The following is a 26,419-nucleotide window of genomic DNA, read 5'->3' on the forward strand; positions in this document are numbered from 1 at the left end:
CCTCAGCAAGAACTACTGGGATATCGGCGCCGCTAATAACGTTTTCACCTGAAAAGAGTAATTTTAACCGAAAGTGGATGTGCAGAACTAATTAATGTTCTATACAGGGCTATACAAAACTGATTGAATTTGAATCCATTATTTGTAGGCCTGCTGCTACAGTCAGGTATATTCGACAGTGAAATGAAATGTGAAATAGAGTTTGTTCTTAAGTGTTTATGAATGCTTGCCATTATATTCAGCATTGCAATCATATTGGTTTGACAACGATTTAATCTGTTGCTGAATTATTGGCAACACTTTTGAATTGGTATCATCTGTAGAAGGTATAGCAGTTCCTCCTCCAGTTCTGAAATGTTCGAGTTTCTCAGTTGCTTTCGCTTTTCTTGCATATCTTTCCAAATCACCATAAAATAATTTTAACTGCTTTAAATTTCGCTTTATTACATTTATTTGATTATTAAAAACATCCGCCACAAACTCCATCCGTTCTCTTATTTTCAATATGCCACTATTTGTGAATTAAGTCAATTGCTGTTTCTTTCTCCAACTCAGTATAATTACACCAGAAACATGCTTCATTTTCTGTTTTCCATTCAGTCCTATTACTCGTTTCGTTACACAGCTATTTGTACAAAGTTCATGCAAGATTTTCCCGACATACACTTTGAACACGATAAAAACAAAATAGTAACAGAAGGAAGCTTATGAAGCAGAAATAACGTCAAGGCAGCCTAGATTCTCATAACTCAATACGTTCAACAAATCCGTTGGTTAACAGAACCTTGACATATGTTGATGAAACAAGCTCCTTTTAACAATTTGTTACATTACTCATAACCTGTTACCTAACAGGTACTATTAAACGTTTGTTGGTGAAACTGGCCAATAGGAATTTAGCAGGTATGTTTAGCACTCACAGCGACAAAATAACCTCATTTTACATTAACAATATACAGTAGCAATTTGGCGACTTCTGCACTGTTTCATAAGGGATTTTTAAGAATCGAGTTGACAATTCTGATCACTTTTCAGTAAGCAGCTGGGCTTGTGTTACATTCTCTGTGATACTCTTATGTTGTGTTTAAAGCCTTTTTGTGTTTTTTTTCAATATTTTAGTACATTTCATATATTTGCAATTTTTAATTCATTAATGAAAATTGTTTTGTTATTAAATTATTATTAACAATTATACATGCAATAAAATTACAGAGTGGAGAAGAAATAACATTCCAGCCCAGACAAAACGGAATTTAAAAACCAGATTTAATGAAAATAGGACTTACTTTCACAACAATAGACAAAAATCAAAATTTGCTACACATCTTATAAATAGTAACCATGAATTTGCAAATATCAATGAAACACTCAAAATCCTAAACATAATTTACAATAACATCAACATAGACGTGGCCGAAGAGTTTTACATAACAAACATTTATCACAACGAAGGAAACTTAACAAATGAACAGTTACCTAACTTACGAAACGTCCTACATAACCTGCATAAAATATAACCTTAGTTCCAACTGTAACATAGGCCTATACATCCGGCAAGCGTATGCTTGTCATAATAATATCGTATTTTAAGCCATAGTCTTTGTTCTGCATCTGACATGAAAGCAACTTAACAGATACTGCTGACTCGATTCACAGAATACGCAATTATAAATTATCTCTTAACATAATACTTTTATACCTCGTCAAATAAATTTAACTTGCATTACAGAATGATACAAGATGCCCTTCCAATCAGAATATTCGCAACAACTGCGACATTTTCTTCTTTCAGTAAGGCGTATTCAGCAATACCAACAACATTACACAATTACTATGTAACATTTTTAAAGAATTTGATATATTCAAATCTTGATTTTAATTATTCATACCAGATATATCGTCGGCTTAAAAGCAAAACACATTAAGTCAAAAATATTACTTCTGAGAAAAAGGCGTGTATAACGTGCATAATGTACGTGTGTAATCTTAGAATTAGAAAATGAAATACATGTAAAGAGAAAAAACTTACTAAAATAATATTTTGAGGATTTAGTTTTAGGATTTGAAGATGCACAATATTCGAGTGAAAACGTTCGTCCACATATAACGTTTAATAAACTTTCTTAAAATAGATAAGCTATTGGAATATTATACTTTTTCCACTCACCCGTTCTCTATATTTTTCTGCAGTTTCGTCTTTTTCAATTTCTGCCACTATTTGTTCTTATGGTTCCGTTCTTGTTTCTCATTATATTTCCATTCTTTATTATCTCACTGTTTCCATTGTCAGTGAGTTCTATTGTTGTCTAAACTTTTGCTTCTATCATTGTTGCAACATTTATTTCTCTTTACATTTCTGCTGTCGTTTGTATTTCTGTTTCCATTTTTGTTTCTATTTAATTTTTCCACTGCTGTCTCTCTACACGTTTCTGGTATTTCTTGTTGTATTTCCACCACTGCTTCTTCTTATGTTTCCACCCACGTTTCTATTCATATTTTCACTATCGTTTCATTATATTTTGTACTGTCTATTTTATTTATATGCCCAATGTATGTTCTAAGTAAGTTTTTACTCTTGGTTACATTCCCCTTTAAACTATTGGTTCTAGTTGTCTAACCAGTTTTGGTCCTATTTGTTTGCTCCGCTTTTTCTGCCGTTTCAACTCTTATTACTGTTATTTCTCTTATCTACTGTTTCTATATTCTTCCTTTTTATATTATTTTACTGTTGCTTCCCTTATTGCTTCCATTCTTGTGTCTCTTTATTTTTATATAGTGGCCAGTGTTGGTTCCAATTGTCTTGCAACTTTTGGTTCTGTTTACCTTTCCATTGTTGTGTGTCTACGTATTTCTAATGTTTGATCACTTTTCCTTCCCAATGCACCTTGTACTGTTATTTTAAAAATTGTTTATGTTTCCGCTGAAAATGTTCTTATGATTCCATCATTGGTTTTATTTATGTTGCCAACGTTGGTTCTATTTATGTTAATATTTAGATATTTGTACATTTGTAATAATTTTGGTTGTAACTTTCGTCCACTGCTTGTTCTCTTTACCTCTCCATTGAGAGTTGCATTTATTTTTTCCAGTCCTGTTCCTCTAAACGTTTCTCCTATTTCTTCTGCTTGTGTTTCCACTCTCCTTTCGCATACTATTTCCAATTTTGGTTTTAATCACTTTTCCGCTGTTGGTTCTACTTGTATGTCCAATATATTGTCTTTCTACTATTGGTTGTTCTAGTTGTCTTTCCACTTTTGGTTCCATTTATCTTTCCATGTTCTGTTATTTTTCCACTGTTGTTCCTGAACACATTTTCATTATCACCGCTTTTTACCCCCATGTTTCCACCTCTGCTTCTCTTACTATTCAGGGTACCGGTATTGATTCTGTATAACTTTCGACGTTAATAATTCACTTTGTTCTTATTGATTATCTTCTCAAGAGCAGATCTTTTATTGCAAACCCAGCATTCTCCATATTTCCTATTTTCTGTCTTCCTCTTCGTCTCCGCAAATGATCCATATCCTTGTTCACATGTTTGCTCTGTTATTTCCCTTTACATTTCCACTCACACTTCGTAACTTTCCACCTCCTTTTCTGCTAATCCTTCGTTTTGTATTGCACCTCTGCTTCTTCTTGTGTTTTCTCTGTTACTTCTCTTTATATTTCCACCGTTCCTTATCTGTGTCTAATATTGATTTTATTTATGCCTCCATTTTTGTTTTACATACATTTCTGCTGTTAGTTTCATTAAAATTGTTTCACTTCTTCTAACAATCACCACCCTTGGTGTGCAGTTCGATCAGTATGGATCATAATGCTCAAATTTCCTCTGATTGAGGTTACGTTCTGACTGATACCCCTATTATCAGGCAGTACATCTCACTTGACGATATATTTGTCAGAAGAAGAACAATTGAAGACCTCCCTGGAATAAGGGTGTAACCAACAAACCTGTAATAAAGAAAGAAAGATAATGTTATTTACATTTACATTTATTTATTTCATCACTACTACAGAACATATGTTCCAATTACAGTAGGATATATGATTATAGCTATAACTAACATGCATCTAGAGGTTAACATATTATCATGAAACTATTTCTATATATAGTTCTTTGTAACTTTCTTTGTCATGGACATATTTTGCTAAGCTGCAGAGCAATTTGACTAATCAACGATACAAGTTGATTCAGCTATTTGTTGAAATCATTTATTAATATAAATGAAAGTTCCAAAATTACTTTTTCCACCTAAGTAACATATTTCATTAATTTGAAGTTACATCTTTGTCCGGTGAGGTCTTCAATTGTTGCATATATCTCAAGTCTCATTAGTGAATTATGTTACTAGTCAACGAAGTATGCAGTGGAGGGCAAGGGAACTCGACACCTTACTCCATTATCACCTGGCTTATTTGCCTCATGAGTGATATCTTATTGGTGTCACTTATGAGGTTCCAAATAATAATCGGACTGCAGACTAATCCTACATAAGAAATTGACATCAATATTAGATTTCAGTTCTATGTTCTGAATCCAATCCGAAAATACATAAATACAACGTTATTTTACGTTATATAATGTATTTGCTGTGAACATGAATGCAGTTTTTTAGACTTACCATAAGATTATCAGTGGAATGGTTTGTGCCATTTCTGTGAAAAATTTTACCAATATTTAGGTAAACCAATTTTTTAGGCTTAAGATAAAGTTCTCAGTGGTTTGATTGATGTTCCTTTGTGAAGTCTAGCTCAATTGTAGACACTGTAAGTCGCACGTCTACTTCAGCATAAGTTCACTTCCATATTTGAGGAGTTTCAAACCAGACGTCACTAATCCAATGGATTGATGTTTAGACATATTCGAGAGTAAAAGTCAATAATTAATTATTAAATCCAGAGACAGTTTGTGATTCTACAATATTGTAACTTTTGTAAAGTGGACTACAAGATGATATACAGGGCTTATACCACTGTACTAAAAACACAGTCGCCTTTGGCAGAAAACAAAATTAGATTTGCTCTTTAAATTAGCTATTTGGTGGATTTCAATAAATATATTTTGTTAAATAATTGTGGAAATAAAGTCAAACAAATCTTCATACCATTAATTGAATTCACATTTTCATTTCGGGATGTCTTTCTCACTCTCACCTTGAAGAGTCCTATAAAATCAGGTCTTATGTCTATCTTTTATAGACCGTCTTATGGGATATAATGATGGTAATGGGATGTTTTCAATGGAATTGCGTTTACTATTTGCTATTCTAATGTTAAAAGGTAACTGCTACACATCGCTTTGCTTCATTTTTAGGTTTCTAGAATTTCCCTTTTCATTTCTTATCCATGAGGTTTTAAGGCATTCTACTTTTTTACCGCCGGAAAAGGTTTTTAGGATCACTATACCGGTACGCATTCCAAGAATTGTGATGCAGAAAAAATCATCAGTTGTTATATCAGTCACATGAAACTTCACGGATCTCTTCTTTGCATTCTTTATCACCTAGCTCATAAATTCTAGCACAGAAAAATCTTGATCGCAAATATTAAAGCTGAGGCCAGGAAGAAAAAATGTTTCATCGATCATTTCCAGTGGTTGGGAATTTTCCAAAATATGCATAGGGAAATGTGATACATGCATTCAAACTTTGCCTCCCACAGCTGTCCATTCACCTCAGGAGGTACACGTGGGAGACATGACTATTTCCTGTGCCTCTCTTGATGCTACATAAATTCCATCTTTTCTATTGTTTCATGTACAGTCTGTATCTGACGCTTGAACAGGCCACGTTAGTTGCAAGACATGGCGTGAGCAATGTTCCTTACAGGTAAAATAATATGAGGATTTTGTTTTGTCAGATCTTGCTTCATCTTTTCTTTGCTTTGCATCTGAACTTTCATGTAATGCAGTTTCTGATCGGCGATTATCTAGTCTCACTTATCTTCAGATATACTATATAATTTAGTTTGAAAGTTATCACACTTGTTGCAAGTGTCACTTTGAGGAACTAAAATGACAAATTGAATTGATTTTTAAATATATTACGAAATGAGAAACAAAACACTTTTCTATTATTCTGAAATTTATTTTTTTACATCCTGCTTAATGCACTGAGGGGTAAGAAATTTCTGTTTTCATTGCCCTTTTTAATGTGATACGAATTATAAGAAAGAAACTCGTTGATAAATTCACTTAAAAATTTGACATCATTTATGCTTGTTTTGTTACTGGCACATTATTCATGGCGACCAAAGTTATCTCCAATTGGACCACTACTTGCATGTTTCCGTTTCATAGTTAAATCAAGTTAACAATCAGACATCTGCAGTGCATGCTTGGAGATTGTCTTATGTGCACACAACAATGACTTCGACATCATCAAATGCTGATAATTTAAACATAATTCTGTAGCTGCGCTTTGATACAGGGCTTTCGGTGTAATGATATTTTGTGTTAAGAACTTCAATATGGCTCAATATGTAAGCAGATTTCAATTCCCAATTTAGGTTATAATAATTGGTGAAGATATTTCCCTTCTCTCTGGTGGCACATTTCTATTATAGTTTAATGTATTTATAATCACAAGGTAGTCCTAAATCCTTAAATACGTTTTTGAAAAACAATCTTTCCTTCGGTCTACACACATTCTTATGTTTCCCCTGAGCTTTCTGAGCTTCTCTCTTCCTGTGACAGCATCATTCTGCAGTATTATTGGCTTCAATAATTAATATTCATATATCATAATCACTTCTGTTCAGACAGATCAGAGTTTGAAATTGTAGACAGTTACTTTATGCTTTTGGGTTATGTACTGTTATCATAACTCTAGTAGGTAAGCAAACAAATGAACACAGACTCAAGGATACTGGCTTAATGAAATTATCACTTTTGTTAGCTGGCAATGTCTGGCTGAATGAAATTTACCTATCTTTCATAGTACCAAATGTCTTAATAGTGTTGAAGTCAATAATTAAGGAAGGTAAGGTCATAATTAGCACAAAATTAAAGAATAAGCATTTCTTTTAGTATTGTGGGATAGTCATGTCTGGCTTGAAGACCTTCATTTGTTCTTGAAGAAGACGAGAGGAGAAAATGTACGCTCACAGAGGTTTGCCGATGCAAATGGCATCAAGTGTTGTATCGAAAACATCGGGATATATTCGTGGTGCATGCAACGAAGATTGCAACAGGAACGTTGTAGGAAACACGATTTTTAAGCCCAAATCAAAAGATAATTCTAACAGCCCCAATTCTTATTTGACAGGCAAATTATTGTTTATCGCCAAGAAGGAATTTTTCATACGATCACTTTTTCTATTGCAGAATGGCTAATAGGTCGAGTTCCTTAACGTAATGCCAGTCAATGAAGATGTCTTTTATACTTTCAAAGATAGCTGACGAGGGTCCATCTTCGTGTGTTGCTAGAAAGTCACTGAGAGTGGAAAATGAATGCAATTCTCGATTGATAACTCAGCGAGACCAAGCGAAGCCAAGTTTGCCAAACGTTCCGTTAGTTCTTTTTCTTCACTTATTAAATGACGGTAATGACGATGTAGCCCGGATTAAATCGTGAGGACAGTGCACCTCATTAACATTTTAATCTTTAGTTGTGAAATAAATTCTTCTTCAGTGACAAATATAATTCAAATTGCAAATTGTTTAGAGTAAATCTATATCGGTGTCAATTACTGTATTTTGATATATTTAAAATATTGCCTTTTCTTGACTACTTTAAACGAGTTTCATATTATTGAAGAAAATGATTTTTACTTTGTTATAACCTACTGTATTCAATAAGACAACACAACTGAAGGCACAGTCAAGTTCGACAACTAGGCAAATCCCCTTGATGATATGAAATTAATTAGTTCGGCGACGTCGACGTTGCCTTGTTTATGCAAAGTGTTGTAGTTTCCTTGAGGAGTGCGGCATTGCGAATTCCCCCTCCTGCTGCTTAGCTTCTACATGAAACAACAAGTTTGAGTCATACGTGAGGAGAATTGTAATCCCCAACCAGGCGTCAGTACAGTCAACATTTCCTTTTGGTTCCTAAAAATGTAGGATGCCAAATCCTTACGAAATCCGACTTAAAGAAATAATCGTTTTCTCATTTTTATTATATAACATACTCAAGCAGTTCAAAATATCTCATTATTATCCAGCAATTTCATTTTCATCACATTATAACTTTTGGATTTCTATTTATTTTAGAGGTAATTTGAAATCCACAATCCAATATATGTGATGTTATATATTTCAAGAGTACAGTCGAATGAGGACAATTAGTTGTCTCACTTAGTTTGACCTATTTAGCATTTTGATACAAAATGTAGCATTGTCAGTGAAAATTGCATCTACGAGGTGCGTTTGAAGTTGGTGACCTTAATCGAACTTTAATACATTTTTCTAGTAATTTTGAAATGCATGAAAATAATGATATTGGTAAAGATAATTATATATGTAACGTTGTCTACATTGACAGTGAAAATATTAGTTTAAATATCCTCAACTATGCCCTGCGATATTACACGCTTGAGCGTCTTACCTAGGGCACTTCACCTCTGCAATGAGCGGTCAAACAAGCAACAAAGATGTAGTTATTTAAATAATAGGACTAGTAAGAGCAGTGGCCGACTCACTGTGACTGCTGCCCGATTTTGACTTTCTAGAATCTAGAGGATGCGTAACTTTTTGTATACGAAGGTACCTGTACCTGGGCTGTGACGTCAAATTCAGGTAGCTGGGATATGGAGCCTAGCAGCAGCAGTGTTCGGTGGATTGTTGCTACTCCCCAAACAAACAAATATTAGCACTTTACAGGATAAGCGCATATACAATTGAGCGTTTTTTTTCAAAATGTAGATAGATGTTATCAACACAGTTTTTCAGTAATTGTGTTTTTTTCTTTCCACCTAGAATTATTATTTTTTCCATACTTTTCATGCACAGAAACATTAGTCATATTGAAGACTAATTTAAGGATACTATCAAAATAAAAGTTATATTTTAATATTTTACTATATTTAATTGTAATTCCTTCAAGTTTTTTTTTCAAAACTCGACAAATGCTCACTATGAGACCAAGTTCTTGTATTAATTTTATCATTTTTTATTATTATTTTATTACTTTTAACTCTGAAATGTCTTTAATAAACCAGTAAATAATGTACAATAATTTTACAAGCGTAATAATCAACAATAAACAATTAAATATATGTATTCTGAATTATTAATTAAAGAACATAATTATTATTTAGGGTTATTAAGTTCACATTTATAGTTTTGTGTGATGCAGGATGGGTGGAGATTTTGTAGATATATAATATAATATAATATAATATAATATAATATAATATAATATAATATAATATAATATAATGTAATGTAATGTAATGTAATGTAATGTAATGTATGTAATGTAATATAATATAATATAATTTGGAGTTTTAAGTAAATAAACATATCATTAAACTGAAATAAAAATTAATGCAGAATATCTTGATGTGATTCATTTGCATCTGCTGATACTTCAAAATATTTAAGGAGATTGGATACATTTTTCTTTTCCTTGCTTACCATGTTCTTCTTCGGCATCACTGGAGATTCTTTCATGATTTTGCAGATATCTTGTTTCTTCTTCAGCACTTCTACCTCTATCCTGTCCCCAAAGTATGTAGATACTGCTTACTGATACAGTGACTGTCTTTCGAGATTTTTTGTAACATGAGACACGTTTGTTAGTCATTTTGAATGGGAGCTTAGAACGAATAATCATATGTGATCTGGACTTGAAATTGGGGATGAAATGTTCATATAATGTAGTAAAAATTTATTTTGATCAATTTGGTTAAGAGCCATTACTCTGTGATTAAATTACTGATATCTTCATAGGTTAAATCTACAGTTTTAAACTTCCTCTTTTCTTTAGCATTTTTATTTACTTGTCTATCTTGAAGTCCGTGTGGGCAAACAATTTAAGGCTCTTTATTGTTCATTCTAAACTCTTTCCTTTGCTTCTTTGCGTTCAATCTACATATTATTCGGCCACCATACAGTTCTGTGACGTAATATTATCTTCTGATCCAGACATATTTAGATGTAAGACCTCTTTAAGACCATTAAAAGTAAGCTACAATCAGTAAACAAAATTGATCTTGGTTGCTCCTGGTACAACAATGAACTATAAATTTATTTATATAAATGCTATCCCAGACAGTGTTCCTGGAAAGTGCTTGCGCAGTATAACACCTTCTTATTCATGATGCATTTATCGAGTTTGCTTTATTTAAATTAAATCATTTATCGAGTTTTGAAAAAACCTATCAAGGTTAACATCCTCTACACGCTGCATGTGTCGCATTATGAAAAATCTGACTTCACAGTTGGATGCGCAGTAACAGCATTGTAGTCACATGATGTATAACTCAAGGTCATAAAATTTTGCATCTATCGAGTTTTGAAAAAACGCTCCTCAATTGAAAGGCGTAATAATTATATCGATGGGTAAGAAGTGATACCTCGTATTTGTAAATTTGCAGGTGAATCAAACGACTGTCTTAAAAATTAATTTATACTATGCCGCATACTTTCATAACATTTTATTGGGAATAGGCCTGCTGTTAATTCAGTGGTGCCAACTTTAGGGATTTGTGCCTAGTTTTAGGAAATTTGAATGTTATCTGAATATATAGGGATAATTTGTCCTAAATTATTTGTTTTAATGATTTTTTTATATTTTTTTCTTTAAAACTAAATCTATTCTATAATCTCATATCTATTTTAATTGTTTGTACATATTTAAAATTTGCGATAAATATTTTCTTACAATTATTTTTCTGAATAGGCTTTCCATTTTTATGATATTTCTCATTGCTATAAGAGGAAAAAAATTACCAGAGATTATGTGACGGTTCTTCCACAGTTTCGATACTCGCAGCTTTTTCTCGTAGAAACATGATTGGATAAGGCAGTTGTATGTATTATTTTGTTAATTGGGGACTTCTCCTTTTCTCCACTGAACTTCGTTGCGCGGAAATTCTATTCGTTTACTTTATTACTACTCAGACGTTCAGGTGTAGCGGATTGAGATTTGTGACTTAAGCAAATAATGTAGCTATTTAAGAATAGGTAAGAAAAGGGCGGATTGTGTACAAATGAGTAGGTCTACTGGGACTCGGCTGACAATTAAATTAAGTTTTCCTTTAAGGGTACTGGGTAGTGCTGTTTGCAGCATTTTCACTTATAAATAAGAATATATAACATTTTTTTTTCTGTTTCTATCAAACACAGACTAATGTCCTTTGCAGCGTGTGATAAACTGATGTTGATGAGTTGCGAGCTGGCCACAGAAACAAAGTATCTGTCTGGTTTTACTATAGACATGGCAGAAAGGAAAAAAAAAATAGTTTTGCGATTGCCAACACTTAGGAACACCTATTACAAAAAATTTTAATCTCACACTTTCCAAACTTTTCCCCCATGTCATAAACATATTATTTGACAAAATAAGTGTAATAAAAATAGTACTTTTTCAACTACACATGCACAATGTGACAAGTCCACATACGTTTATTTTGTCCTATAAGAATATGACATCTCTGTCCACATTTTCACTACTTGAATTAAATATTTTAAAATAGAAGTCCATTCATTTTGAACAACTATATAGTTTACAGTAGCATAAAAATTTTCAACCCTTTATCTTAATTTCTGAGAAAATGGTTCCTGAATTTACAACAATATTTTTTTTCAGTACTCGTTTTCCTGCCATGCATGAATTAAAACAATAAAATATAATTTGTTTCTAGCCTATGGCCAGCTCACAACTCACCAATACTTGAAGGGTAAGTGCGAAAAAATCAGTTAAATTTATTTTCGAAATGGAGTTAGTGTTGTCATTCGATCCATGATGAAAAGAGGCTTCTATTAGAGGTGCGAAATGGGGGAAGGAGCAGTTTGATGTAGGCCTACTGGGAACAATCAGAGGAGTGAAGCGAAATAATGAAAGAACGATGTAAGTCAACGGATTTACTGCTGTCACTAGATCGCATGGTATAATTTGTAGCACTCTGTGAAATCTTGTTATGATTACTTAATCGATTTCATGTATTCGATCAGAAATATTTAAATTCTCTGAAAGAAGCGCCTTGCCACAATGATGGTTTCAATCCTTTGATTTGGTTTATCTGTCACGAAGCCCATTTCATCTTTGGGCTTACTTTGCAAATCGTTTTTTTTTTCTTTTCGCTACAATATGTTTTTCTTCCTTCTAAATTCGTCATTTTTTCAGCGGCAGTTCTTATGCTAAGCGAAGCAGGCGCTCCATAAATCTAATCCACCAATATAAATGGAAAGCCAAATTACTGGGATGGACATACATTTCTCTAGATAATATCTTTGGTGGTTAGTCCGCAGATATAACATCGCTGTGTGCACGTGGTTTCGATTACCACATTGCATATTTTTCCATCTATAGTAAGCGGTGTTAAACATCGTACTTACGGCCTTTGAATTCAGTGTCTGTTGCTTTAGAGTTTTTACATTTTTCTCGGCTCGCTTCTTTTCACCTATAATATTAGCCACGATCTCTCGTTGAAGAAACAAATCGCAATGGCTGCAGTACCGAAGATGGACGAAGATTCTGCCAAATTATTTTTTATATCCCCTTGTCTGGAATTTCCATTTCGTAAAATTGTAACGGCAATAAAGAAATCATAAATATGGGGTCATGGATATAGTCATCTTCCTCCAACTTCTGCTTGTGTACCCGGCGGTACCTGTGCCACCAATTCTTCACATTGTTATTGGTGGTATTGTCGAAAGGTCTTTCATCCAAAAAATCTATTACTTCAGAGTCTTCATTAGTCCGGTAACGGTATGGTCCAGAAGTGCTTGAAATTTCATCTCAGCACACGTTGAAGTAATGAAAATAGATTCCTTGTCCACATAGCGATGATTTTTTTAAAATTCTGTATTTTGGAATGACGTGGAGTTCTTTTCTGTCTCTGGTTATATTGATGTCTTGTTAACTTTGCTTCTGTTACCGTCACGAGATTTGTGGCTACTGTATTTCTTGCGAGCTTAGGTATTCTTTTCTGTACTTTGAAGCAAGTCGAGGTGATGACAACGTTACTTCTCGCACTACTTGGCTTTAAGGGCACACAGCTCGACTGATGCATAACCTCCCTCATTCCGTTTCTGCGCTTGCGCGGCAGGTGACGCAAGTATGACAAAACAAATCTCTCAGAGATTTTCCATCGATTGCGCTTTACGCTAGAAATTTATAATAAACAATTCTTCGCATTATAGCTGTTATTTATGTACTCGTACTATATGTTTAGGACAGGCATTCTGTATACTCAGAGTTTATCACAAAATAATTGAAACAAGAATTAATTATACTTATTTTACTATAAATATAACTGTGATAAGATCTCCCTACGAAGTTTTGCTAGTTGATATCTAGCTCTTGTCTCTTTCAGATAACATACCCGTTTTTTTCCAGATCAACGGTTTCTCGATTTTCCTTCGATGTTGATGAAATTTCAGACTTCAGATCAGGCTTTATTTCATGTACTGTACTACATTTGAATCTTCATTTATTGAATGCATTTTTTTTTCACTGTCAACTTATCTGTCAAGTAAGGTTTAGAAACTATAATTTCGTTTCTCTGGATTCTGAGGAAAATTGACTTATCTGGTTTTCTCTCCCTACCCATCATTTGCTTGTCACGTGGTGCAAAGGACATTAGTCAATGTTGATAGAAACAGGAAAAAATATTTTGGATATTCATATTTATACGAGAAAATACTGTTAACAGCAATACCCAGAATCCTTAAAACTAAAGAAAATAAACCTTCATATGAATAATAAAATTATCTTCCTATGAGAAGATATTAACGTCTGATCATTTTACAAATTTATAGTGAGGGGACGGAGATAGGAATACTCTTCGTTGATAGACTTTACGACGGCTAGTGAATGCAAAAATATTAAATTAAAAACTTATATTAGCTATTTAATTCTGTTCTATTTGATATTATAAGTTATGTTAATAAATATTACTATTCATCTTAAGGTGAAATTATGGATTTATTTATTGGAATGTAGGGGGAAAATACGATTCATTTTAGCGACTTTTAGTCTAATTAGATGGGCAACACTGACGGTGATTATTATTAGGTTTTAATGCGACTTCAGACTACATCAACTCGCAAATCGTAGACTAGTGCTCATCACAATCTGGCAACCAAGCACACGCGCGGACTACTTCTTACCCAGTCACGATACTGGGTGGGCCAAGATGAACCGAACCCGATATGGGAGAAGATATTCGATATAGCAGCAAATAATAATAATAATAACAACTCACATTGACCTTGACCTTGAACGGAGAGAGGGTAAGGCGCGGGGAGCAGGTAAAGCTTGCTTGTGAAGGAAAGGCCTGCAAAAATCGAGTTCAATAGCCTTGCAGTTCTTATGTCCATTACTTAGTTTGAGTTCGGTTTATCTTGGCCCACCCGGTACATACGCCTGCACGTGTAAACTTCGGCAACCACAAGAAAACTAACTCAATCATACGTACAACAATGCACAAAGATTTGAATAATATTGAAAACGCGGGCTTAATTTAAATTGATGTACAGAGTCAGCAAATAAAATAACGCCTGGGTATTTTTGACCTCAGTAGGCCTACGTTTGCTTTACGGGTTAATGGCCTTGCTGTAAAGTGGACATTCGTAAGATGTGTACACAGTAACTGAATTTGAGGAAGATTTTTTAAATCCTTGTTTAAAAATGCGAGCTAAATGACATACATGAACTAGTAGAGCGATGTCAAGGTCAAGAGCACGTAGACGCTTCTGCGTGCGATCAAGAGCTCACTGGTTGCAATGAATCTATTCTGCAGGCAGCAGCAGAGAATAAGAAGGGGTGAGCAAAGTGAACTGTATTGGCCTGTCGCTGCAAGATGAATTAAACTGTTTTTAAAGAATAGATAACGTGTTACATTCATACAAGACAACAAGAAATCAGAATAGGCCTATGTGTTGTAGAGTGTACCTCTCTAATAAATGCAATGAATTATAAAAAGTGGGCTATAATAAATAATAAACGTAGCTTATCCTTAACGTATATAGTTTCAGATAATAAATAGAATATAATTAATTTTATATAATTATCTAATAATCCAACTAATATAAAAACAATGTTTTCCTGTTTTAAACTAATACGAAAGTGAAAGAAATTACAGGACATTGTACATACGGAAAAATGAAATAATAGGATTGCAACAAATAATAAGCATAGTATATTTTTTATCTTAGAGGTTTTTAGTTAATGAGGCCTGCCTAATTAAATGCCACGTAACTGTTTCACACTTAATAATGTGCTTATATGAACAGCACATTTCTAGAAATAAATTTAAATTCCTGACTTCTCGTCTAGTACAGAAGTGTTTTTTCTTGTTTTTGACGACACCAACCTTCTTATGGCCGGCGAAATTATGTTTCCTGCAGCATGACGTAGAATAGCACGCTTATTATCATCTGATAATCTTGGTATTAGTCTTGGTTTTGTGAGGTTCATAAGAGAGGCAAATTTCTCACATCTGTGCTTATTGCCAAATATAGAAATAATTTGAGCCGAAAATATTCGCACTCTGGATATATTACCAGGCAAAGCGAACTTCCAACTTGACTCTGTTCACGCAATTCAAAGATCCTGGAGAGAACTTTTCCTCGGCGTAACCGAAGGACATCACAATGGTAAGGACCAATGTCAAACTGAAAATCTATGGACGACATACCTTCACAACATTTTAGACAGAATTCATAACGAGTCTACGCTATTAGCATCCATACTTTTGTACATTATTCTGTAAACTTAAATACAATGCAGCGAGGAAGAACCTCTACAGTACATCTAAACATATTATTTATTACTATTTAATGTCAATAAAACAACAAAATTTCAATACAACAATATGTACATCAGTTAATAATTTCAGGCGTTTCACATTGCTCCTCTTCGTAATTAACTACTTTCCATATAGCAGACAAAGAACATTTTCGTCTCTTTCGCTCATAAGAAGTCAGGAGTCCAGTCGGCCTTTAACTTACTGAACGACTTCTTCCTCAATGTACAACCCTAGAGTTCCTCAGTGACTTGTACCTGCGTGCCGTACGTGCTCTCAACAGCGCATACGGACGATGAGGCACGCTTGCGCTCTCGTTGACATCCCTGAACTAGTATATAGAGCAGGTTCGTCACATCGAAACAAGAAAAAATTCTTACATAGATTTCTGCCGGAAATGTCCGGTTTATGAGTTATTCAAAGTACAAAGTTCATGTTACGGATGGACTACATTTACATACAGTGAAACACTGACAACTCACGGGAAATGTTCCACACACGGACACGTCGCGTCGGAGAGTCTCGTCCGTTGCACACATTAGGACTTCCAGGTGTCCACACAGATAAAGAATCGAAAGAATTCAGTTCGGGCGAACGTGCAGTTCATGGAACTGGTCCTTCTCTACCGACCCATTTGTCATGGTATATATTAGCGAGTGCAGCTCGAACAATGCGATGAAAAGTGTTTGAACGCCATCTTGCGTGAATCACGTGTTCATCAAGCCTGCGACACCGCAATGGGGTCTTTGAAACGGCGAGAGAGTCCATGCGTGTGTAGAAGCTGCTGGAGCACATTTTGAACATTTCCTATGAGTTGAATATAAATGTAGTCTATCCAAAATATTGTACTTTTTACTTCGTAATTTCAATAACTCATAAACCGGGCATTTCCGGACATATTTTATATATTTTTTTCTTCTTTTGGTGTGAGGAATCCGCCGCCAAAGTTTGTCCCAATATTTCTTATACACAGTGACTGATTATATTATTAGGGTCACTTTATGAAAGTAGGATTTTCAATGGAGCTTCAGAATATACTGCATTGTTTTAAACTAATGACGGCTGCGTGGCTGTTCGCCATTCACCCGTATGAAGCCAGTTACCGACAGGGTGCGCCGTAGGGGGCTGGTCTACGCTACGCCCGCGGTGAAATGAGATAACGATGGAGGTTTGTTGAGACGTCACTGGGGAACCGGAGTTCTCAGAGAAAAACCCCTGTTTTACCTGGACCACGAGAGTTACAATTAGGAAGTACACCGGAGATCGAATCCGGGTCCACAGGATCATAATTCCGGCGCTCTAGCCACTAGACCACCATAGAGACTTGTTTCCAATATCTATTTTAGTACTGAAATCCGTACTTTACGGTAACCAATGAGAAAAAGCAACATAATGCTATGGTCAATACAATTGGAAGATGAATTTTCTGATTTTCATCAATTGGCTATGATAATAAGATCGCCCAATGTAATATATAGGCCCATATTCAATTTTGAACATTAAATGAAAGAAAAGGTTTTCACGTCATAATTTCGCACAAGTCAGAACTGGCTAAAGCCAATAAATATTTGAATGTTTGCAGTTCCTGAAAGTTACAGAACTTGAGTTAACCATAGTCTTGCTGTAATTTTATCTCCGTTTTCTGCATTCTCCCATGATTTAGTTGTATCTCTCGTAACAAAGTATACGTGCACTGGAAGACCACCATTCAAGGGATGTACTGCAATATAATTTGCATATTAATTATCACTGCATGGGTCCCGGTCGTCTTGTACCGCTAACGTCTGCCACAGTTCCGTTATGCAACAAAGTGTTTCCGCAATTTCTCAAGAACACAGAGTAAAATATTCATTTGCATTTTAGTAGGTAAAAAATGTTACAATTGTTTTGCTTGTTGATGAAGTATGCAAAGTACAGTAGTAGAAGTTACGTTCCGGTTCAATCAAACACAGTTTTTTAATTCTGATCCCTGTATTGATTCTTGTATAGTTTGGATATAAAAACATCCCTGAGAAGTCGTGTTATAGCCATATAGGCCTATGAAATCTCTGCAAGTATTATATTTTGTCTAGTGCAGTGTTGAACCTATCACAATTCGACTGTAGTTGAACAAAATCTTGAAAATATACTAATTGGTCTCTTCTGGACACAAAGGATGTACCGGAATGGATATTTCAACTGCATAGTCTTATTTGGAATACTAGGATAGGGAGTGACCATAATGTTTTCGAAGTGGTGGCCAGAAAGTTGGACTTCGGCGACCATTGGTTCCCTCTTAGATTTATTACGGCTACAACGTTACGAATTTGGAAGTGTTTATTCATATAAAATCTGTACTTATTTAAATTTAGGCAGTAGAAGTCTCTGCGTTTGGCAACGGACGCTGAACTTACCAATCTACTTAAATGTTATGATTCATGTAGTTCAGTAAGTACGTATTATTTGCACGTCGTGTCGCCTATAAGGAATGAGCCGTGTCACTATCGCATATAGGTAACGATAGATTGAGACTGACTGTTAGGGCTTCAATATTGCCATAGTTTGTATAATTTTGTATTTTGTAAAAGCATAACAAGGTTTTAAATTATATATGAAAATTTACACTTGTTACTCGCCATTCCAATTTTACACTGAAGTTAGGAATATCGATCCATTTTGAATAATACACTCACAGTGCGGCGTCATAGGTCAGTCCGTTCAAATTCTTGTGTCTTCACGAAAGACTAATCAGAAATGTTGGAACGTACGAAGATAAAGTGTTTCCAAGATCTCACAATATATACACTGACCGGCAAAAAAAAAAAAAAAAAAAACGATCACTTGAAAATATACTAAAAGTCAAGTTTAAATATAAATTATGAAGTAATCTCAGAAATAACATAACTTTTATAGTACTAAATTTAAAAATTGCACTTTTATGGACTTCTGACATGTAAATTCACGCCTTTCACACCAATAAATCTTCGGTTTATCGCCTAACAACGAAGGAGTGTGTTTCTGTGCTGAAAATGTGGGGTAGGTCATCATAAACAAATTGTTGAGATTTTATTGCTTTATTGCTTCCTTTCCTTTTTGAAAATGAATAACAACTGTCGAAAATGGTTTGTTTGCCATTTCGTCAATAAATTTAGTTCAGACAATGCTTCTGTCACCCCAAGACGCTGCCAGAGCTGTCGCTGTCATTGATGCCGGACGCAGCCTCCGTTACGCCGCTCCTACCATATGCGCACCATACACCACGGTGCAAGAGGCTGTGAAACGGTTCCGGGAAACACAGAGTTACTCCAGAAGACCTGATTCTGGCAGAAAAAGGAAGACTTCAGCCCGAGATGATCGATTTCTCGTCAGCCAGGTTCTAAGAAACCGCCATACCACAGCAGTTGAAGCTCGGAATCGACTACAACATGTGCGGGATGTTAATGTGAGCGAGAGGACTGTTCGACGACGCCCTGGAGAACAAAATCTTCAATCACGACGACCAGATCTGACCAGATAGCACCGAGCCGACCGTCTTCAGTTCGCTTGTCAGCATGCCCAATGGACTGTGCAGCAGTGGAGCAGTGTGCTGTTCTCTGATGAGTCCAGGTTCTTCCTGAAGTCCCCAGATGGTACGGAGAGAGGTATGCACATTGTCTGCAAGGACGCCGTTCGGTGGAGGTTCCGTGATGTTGTGGGGCGGCATCTCCATGGAGGCCCGAACAAAATGGTGATCGTCGAGAATGGTAGTCTCAACGCTCACCGCTACATCAACGAGATTCTTGTCGATCACGTCGTGCCCTTTGCTCCATTTATTGGAGATGATTTCATATTCATGCATGACAATGCTCGTCCACATGCAGCGCGCTGCGTATCACAGAATCTTGATGCACTGGAGATTGTTCGTCTCAACTGGCCAGCTCGGAGTCCCGACCTAAAGTCTATAGAACATCTCCGGGATAGGTTGCGTAGACGTATCCGAGATCGTAATCCTGTTCCGGAGACCTTAGGTGTTCTGCGGGCTGCATTCCAAGAGGAATGGGACAATATCGACCAGAGAGACATCATAACCTTAATCGAAACCATACCTGAGAGAATGGCAGCTGTAATTAGGGCCAGCGGGGACACACCGGATACTGAGTGTTTGTTCCAGTTATTGATAGTGTGAATTTAAGTTTTGTGCATCAATATCATTTTCAGTGAACTTTAATGAACAAATATTCAGCTGAAAGTTAAGTGAAAAATTTTGCAAAATTTCAACAAAAGTGTATATTTATGAACATATGACGGTCATTGACTCAGAATTGGAGTGAAAGGTGCGAATTTACGTGTCACACGTTCATAAAAGTGTAATCTTTAAATTGAGTACGATTACAGTTATGTTATTTCTTGGGTTACTTCATAATTTACATTTAAACTTGACTTCTAGTACTTTTTCAAGTGATCGGTTTTTTTGCCAGTCAGTATATATATATATATATATATATATATATATATATATATATATATATATATATATATATATATACACACACATATATATTGTCGCCCGAACGGGGGCCTACGGCAGAGAAAACCGAAGCACAGGCACTTTTATTTTCAATGTACTTTTCACCCAAAATTTCCCTGTTCGATCTGACAATGGCTCCTTGTAAGTGTCTTAATGGACGAAAAATTGTTGCGGTCATCAAAACGATGTATGTGCTAAGACCAGTGTTCCTCTAAATACTTGAATTATGGTGGTATTTAGTTTCCCTTTTTTTCGAAATTAATATTTTGTAGTGGTAAATCTTAAAATAGGCTAAATATAACCAAGGGGCGATATTGTCGCTTAAGAAACAATACCGCGTAACTGACATTTTTGGTCAAAACTGTTTTTTTTTTGCACAGATGGTACCTCCACTGTCATCTGCATGCATTGACAACGCGGGACTTTGATTGCATGAATGGCCTGCGTGCGAAGGAGGGGGTACAATACCGCGTATCTGAAGTCACGAGAAGTCTGTAGGAAATACCGCGTATCTGACAACAGATAGGCTGTTATGTCTACTCCCTGCGCGCCCTCAGTACGGAAACTGGTTCTCGTTACTGCCTTGTAAAATTGTATCAACAGTGTAATATTCTGAGAAGATTAAAGAAGTGTTCAGTTTCAAATATTTTAAAAGATAAATATAATAGAATTATTTCACTAATGTCAATTGAATGTTAGTTGAGCTGAATTCACGCACAATCTTACTGCAAATTCATTCACTGAAATATAGTACATTTAATATTTTATTATTATATAGGCCTACAGATAAAAGAAAGGAAATTGACAATGAATCAGACGACGGCCAGTTTAGCGAGAACGAAATCCTGTCTGTGGTATCTTCTGCATTCAAGACGGGAGAAACTTCTGCGAACATTAACAAAGGTATGGCATAAGAAGTATCACAGTTATTAGACGTTAATTTTCTTCAGTTACGGAATCATAACAGCAAACTTAATTTAAGTAATATAAATAATCATGAATGGGCCGCTAAAATAATTTGCGCTACATTCAGTGGTCCTGAGCTTGGTTCCTTCCATTTTCTCCGGTAGGAGGAAGATCTAAATTGATGATAATATTTACTACACATGTTTTTTAATCCATTTATATCAGATTTATAAACACTAGTAATCTCATCTTATTCGTAAGTGTACTGCCTGATAATTCAAATGCAAAAGGAAACCGTCAGATCAGGCATTGTCCGTCCAGTGTTACCGGTAAGGTTATGATCATATTATGCAGTCTGGTATGATTTAAAGCAACACTATTAAAATAATACCGCTAGAAATGGAATTGGAGAGAAACTGAAGACAATACCCCGTCAATGAAGGATCTACACCAAATTTTGGATGCCTCTTCAGATGTAGACGACCCCGAAGAATTCGTGAGTGCTACTTATTCTACATCTTTACATTCGTCAGAAAAAGGTAAAGAGAAGAATTTACAAGCGTTTCATGGAAATTTGACAGAAAAGAGAAAAATAAGTTCAAAGCCACACAAGGGTAAGTGGAAGAAAAATGAAAAATAGAAAACTTAGAATGGAAGAGGAACTTATCTTAGCTACAAGAGATCGAAAGATGGCAAAGTGACACATGATACGGAAAGAGATGCAAGGAATTTGGGGCCAGAGTATAGTTATAAGATGTGCCAAAATTCGAAAGTAAGAGGCTGTAATTTAATTTCTAATGAGAGAAGATACATATTTCAGGCATTCTGGAAAACTATGACTTGGGAACAGAGGACCTTTCACGTATCAAATCTTGTGAATTTTACTGCTACGAAAAGACCTGGCAGTACAAATTCTGAATCGAGAAGAAAGAGAACATTTGTCCACAATCTAAAAGTTGATGAGAAAAAAATTCAGGTTTGCAAAACGATGTTTCTGTGTACATTGGGAATTAAAGAATGAACTGTGCGATATTGGCTAGCTAATAGTACTGATGGCGTCCCTTCAGTAAAAAAAAAGTCATGTTCTCGTGCAAAAGCACAGAAAAAGAAGAGCATTAGTATCCTGCCTAAATTACCGTCACATTATTGTATGTAGAACCGATGGTGCCATAGTTTTTATGATAGTATTCCACACTAGGGTTACTCAAGGATTACTTTTTGTGATTTCAGCATAGGCCTGTAATTATTTCTTTATTGTGTTTAACGAATATTGCGCCTGAAAAATTATCATTATTATATTTTTATATGATTTTCTTTTCATTATTCGCAAGTCAGTCAAGTCCATTGTCAATAATAATAATAATAATAATAATAATAATAATAATAATAATAATATTCATTATTTATTATAAAATTATACTTTTCAGCAACGTTTTAGTAACGATTCTACTTATCTATTCAAATACGTAATGTGAAAATAAACTACCTAGTAACAGATTATTATTATTATTATTATTATTATTATTATTATTATTATAACAATAAACATTGAACTGTGTCTTCGTTTTTCCTTTCCCATAGTTTCAGCATTTGATTGACTAAGAATGCAGCAATCATTGTCTGGAACGTAATCTAGTGCTGATTCAAGCTACAGGCTACCGACCTTGACCTCAAGTCAGATGGTAGGACAACAATTCAGATAACACAGTGACATATACAATAATAGACAATAATATTTCCAGAAGGCAGTTTTAACGTAAAGTAAACGCTTGTCAACATGTGTCCTGAAGCTGCTAATGTTGTCTCACAATACCGCGTAACTAGCAAAATGTAGTCAACGGCAGAGTTCCAATAACGCGTAAGTGACATGGCCAAATGTCTACAGCCATGATCATCCATTTTCACTTAGTTACAAATTAGTTAAGCTATTTCATAGCCATACACCACTTTTGAAGACTATTGCGTTATTTTTTTTTCCTTCTCATGTAAAATTTACATTTTGTCAGTTACGCGGTATTGGTTCTTAAGCGACGATATTTTAAATGTTATGAGATCTGTGATTACTTCCTTTATTTTTGTACAGAGCATTTCCTTCATTTTTGGGTCTCTACATTTCAAATAACTTGTTACTGAATGAAAATTTTGGATATGGTATTTGATTTGTTTCTTTCTTGCTGCAAGACTGGGATACTGCAACGGATAAATTTCATTTATGTCTTTGTAAAGCTGATTATTTTTATTGAATCGTCTTCGGAAGTAAAATTATAATTTTACAAATCTCTAACTGAATTACAACCAGAACTTTCAATATGTAATCCACAGGATTATACCAAGAAACTCACAAAATGTGTTAATGTAAGTTTAGGTGTATATAAATTAATATTATATATTCTCTAACTTGGGACTATTTTTTTTTTATAATTCTATACCGAGTGGAAGTGATATAACTGCAGGTTGAAGTGTGAAATAATACATGTTAAAATAAATAAAGAGAGAAATTATTATGATTATGCGTTTTGTAATTCAATGCATGGCCAATTAGAGCTTTAAGCTGAGATACGTGTAGTTTGGCAACAGCGCATCACGAATAATTGTAAAATAATACATTTTAAAATAAATAAAAAGAGAAATTATTATGATTATGCGTTTTGTAATTCAATACATGGCCAATTAGAGCTTTAATCTGAAATATGTGTAGTTTGGCAACAGCGCATCACGAATACACGCACTTGCCCTGAATAGCAGCGTTCCGTCCTTTGGTCATAGCAGTAGGATTGGGAGGAAATAACGATACCGCCCATTTTATTTGAAAATTGCAAAGGTGTGAACAATATTTTCATTATGACATGGCGTAATACAATAATCAACGACTCCTCTTATTTATATTTTAAGTCATGTTTGTTTATGGCACTTAGCTAATTTTCGTGGCTCAACTTTTATCTTATTTTCCGTTTATATTCAATAAAATCAGAAAATTCGTCTTTGTATACGTAATTTGCTACCATCTTAACATAGAACGCGGTCTTAAATGGAGATGTATATGTTATTCAAGTAAATTTACTCTAAGCAAATTTCGTAGAACGAAGATATGTACGAAATTCTTTTCCGATATCTGACACAGAATGCAATCGCCTTATGTGCAAATGCATACTTTGTAGTGCAGCAGCCAGTCACATCAGTTTTCTGTGGGTGTTGCAGTGTGGAGCGTCGTGGAGTCTCAGGACTGCAACAAGACGGAAGAGCTCATGAAGTGCGTGCAGCCCATGCGCGTTCTCACGGATGACAATGACTTCGGATTCGTCATGAACAAAGAAGAATTGGATCGCATGTGTCCGTAAGTACAAAAATGCATTTACACGTGAAGTTCTGATAACTAATGCAGTGATGTAAGTGTCAATTTGGAAGATATCGCATTATCAGTAAGTAGCAAAGGAAAATTTAATGACAATAAATTATATGATCGAAATTTGTAAGTACACTTTATCATCCATCTTCTATTCTGCACATTCGTACGTCCCTGTAGGTTCCTTACGTTGCTCTTAAGTGACTTAGCAGATCGACTTTGATGGCCGTGATACCGTGTAATCGAATTTACTATTCAACTATGATGCGATGGGAGATGTTTCACATGTCTCCAGTAGACGAAAATGTGTGTAATGAATTCATTCCAGGCTTTTAGAAAACATGTGGTCGCAAACAGTTCCTGCACAAAAGCTAATAGAACGTCGACACCGAAAAACCACAGTTTAAAATAGGATGAGGATTGCTGTTTGGAGAAATGTGTGCAAAAGTTATTCGGACATTTTTATGAATATTAGCTTCGCCAATGTTCACTGTCGAGGACGTCGCACACGGTAGCCTGCTTAAGAAAGAAATGAAGGAATTCAATAACAGTTGCTCTTATTTCTATAAGAATTCAGTTTCAACTTATTACGCTTAGATACATTTTTTTTTAATTTGTATCCAGAAAAAAAGATGACTTTCAAATGCATTTAGGCCTGCACATGACACTTGTCTCCAATTAGAGGACATAAAACTTTAATCGGTCCATATATTTTTCGACAGATGACTAATATTAGAAAATAAATAATTATTTTAATGAGCGATATATGTTTATTTACAGTACCAAGTTAGAGCCTTAGAACTGGATGGCCTTTTTGCGCATAAGAGAGCCTACATTTTTCTTCGTTCAGAAATCCAAATTTGTTTGCCAGTGCTTCGTGTGTAGTACTTGTAATCATATTGTACTCTGCTGGCCAAATTTGTACAAATAATATAAATGAATTAAGACCTTATGTGCAGATAAACATCAGTGCATAGTTAATCCAAGTCTTTATGTAGTTTATCACGCTGGATATTTAATAACTCATCTCACACACACACACACACACACACACACACACTACTTTAACCTTTTGGATGCACTTTACAATTCATAGTTATATATTGTTGCTTAAAAGAATCTCTTGAGTCCTGAGGCCTCTTACCAGGCTTTTGTAGAGTGGCGAATTTTTCAATGCACAATTACAATCTTTCGTATGTGCTCTTTTCTATTTCATAACTTTGTGTTATATGGATAAGAAAGGTCTTGCTGTCCAGATTAAGTGGGGTGCCAAGCGTAGTGTAAACAAAAAGGATTATTGTCACTATTATCATTATTATTACCATCATCAATACCAACCTCCAAATTCACTGTTACTTGTTTCTATAGTTCCACTTCCAAAGACTGGCACGTAGGAATGACAAGTCTTCTCTGCCCATGTGATACAGGGTTTTCTGCTGTTCCCATTCCGGCGTTGCATTTTTATCAATTGGGATAATGCGTGTAGTGCCAAAGCGCCCGTATTTGTTTTAGACATATATTATACAGCAAAGTTTTTCTTGAATTAGTTCTGTTCCTATTGTCATGACTGAGTATCGAAGAATGGAAAATAACTTCACCTCCAAGTGAACGAAGTTGTAGAAACTGTGTCCTATTCCTTAGGATAGTCAAATACGAAGAATAATTAACTACGAGTGAAAGGTAAGATGGAAGTGAACGTGTGCTGGGAATAGGAAAAGAGGATACTGCGGAAGGAGTGGAAAATTTCCCGCTAAACTGCTGGCTGA

The 26,419-nt window shown here is 35.0% G+C and overlaps 1 protein-coding gene across 2 annotated transcripts in view; it reads left to right on the forward strand.

Moving 5' to 3' along the window:
• The window catches only part of LOC138707394 (uncharacterized), a 447,965-nt gene that overhangs the window by 311,031 nt on the left and 110,515 nt on the right, over positions 1 to 26,419 (forward strand). For both annotated transcript variants that reach the window (XM_069836756.1, XM_069836757.1), the window contains exon 2: positions 24,509 to 24,644. In XM_069836756.1, coding sequence (XP_069692857.1) covers positions 24,509 to 24,644 — 136 coding nt within the window. The remainder of the gene's footprint in view (positions 1 to 24,508; positions 24,645 to 26,419) is intronic.

The sequence above is a fragment of the Periplaneta americana genome, chromosome 10 (assembly GCF_040183065.1).
Source record: "Periplaneta americana isolate PAMFEO1 chromosome 10, P.americana_PAMFEO1_priV1, whole genome shotgun sequence".
NCBI lineage: Eukaryota > Metazoa > Arthropoda > Insecta > Blattodea > Blattidae > Periplaneta > Periplaneta americana.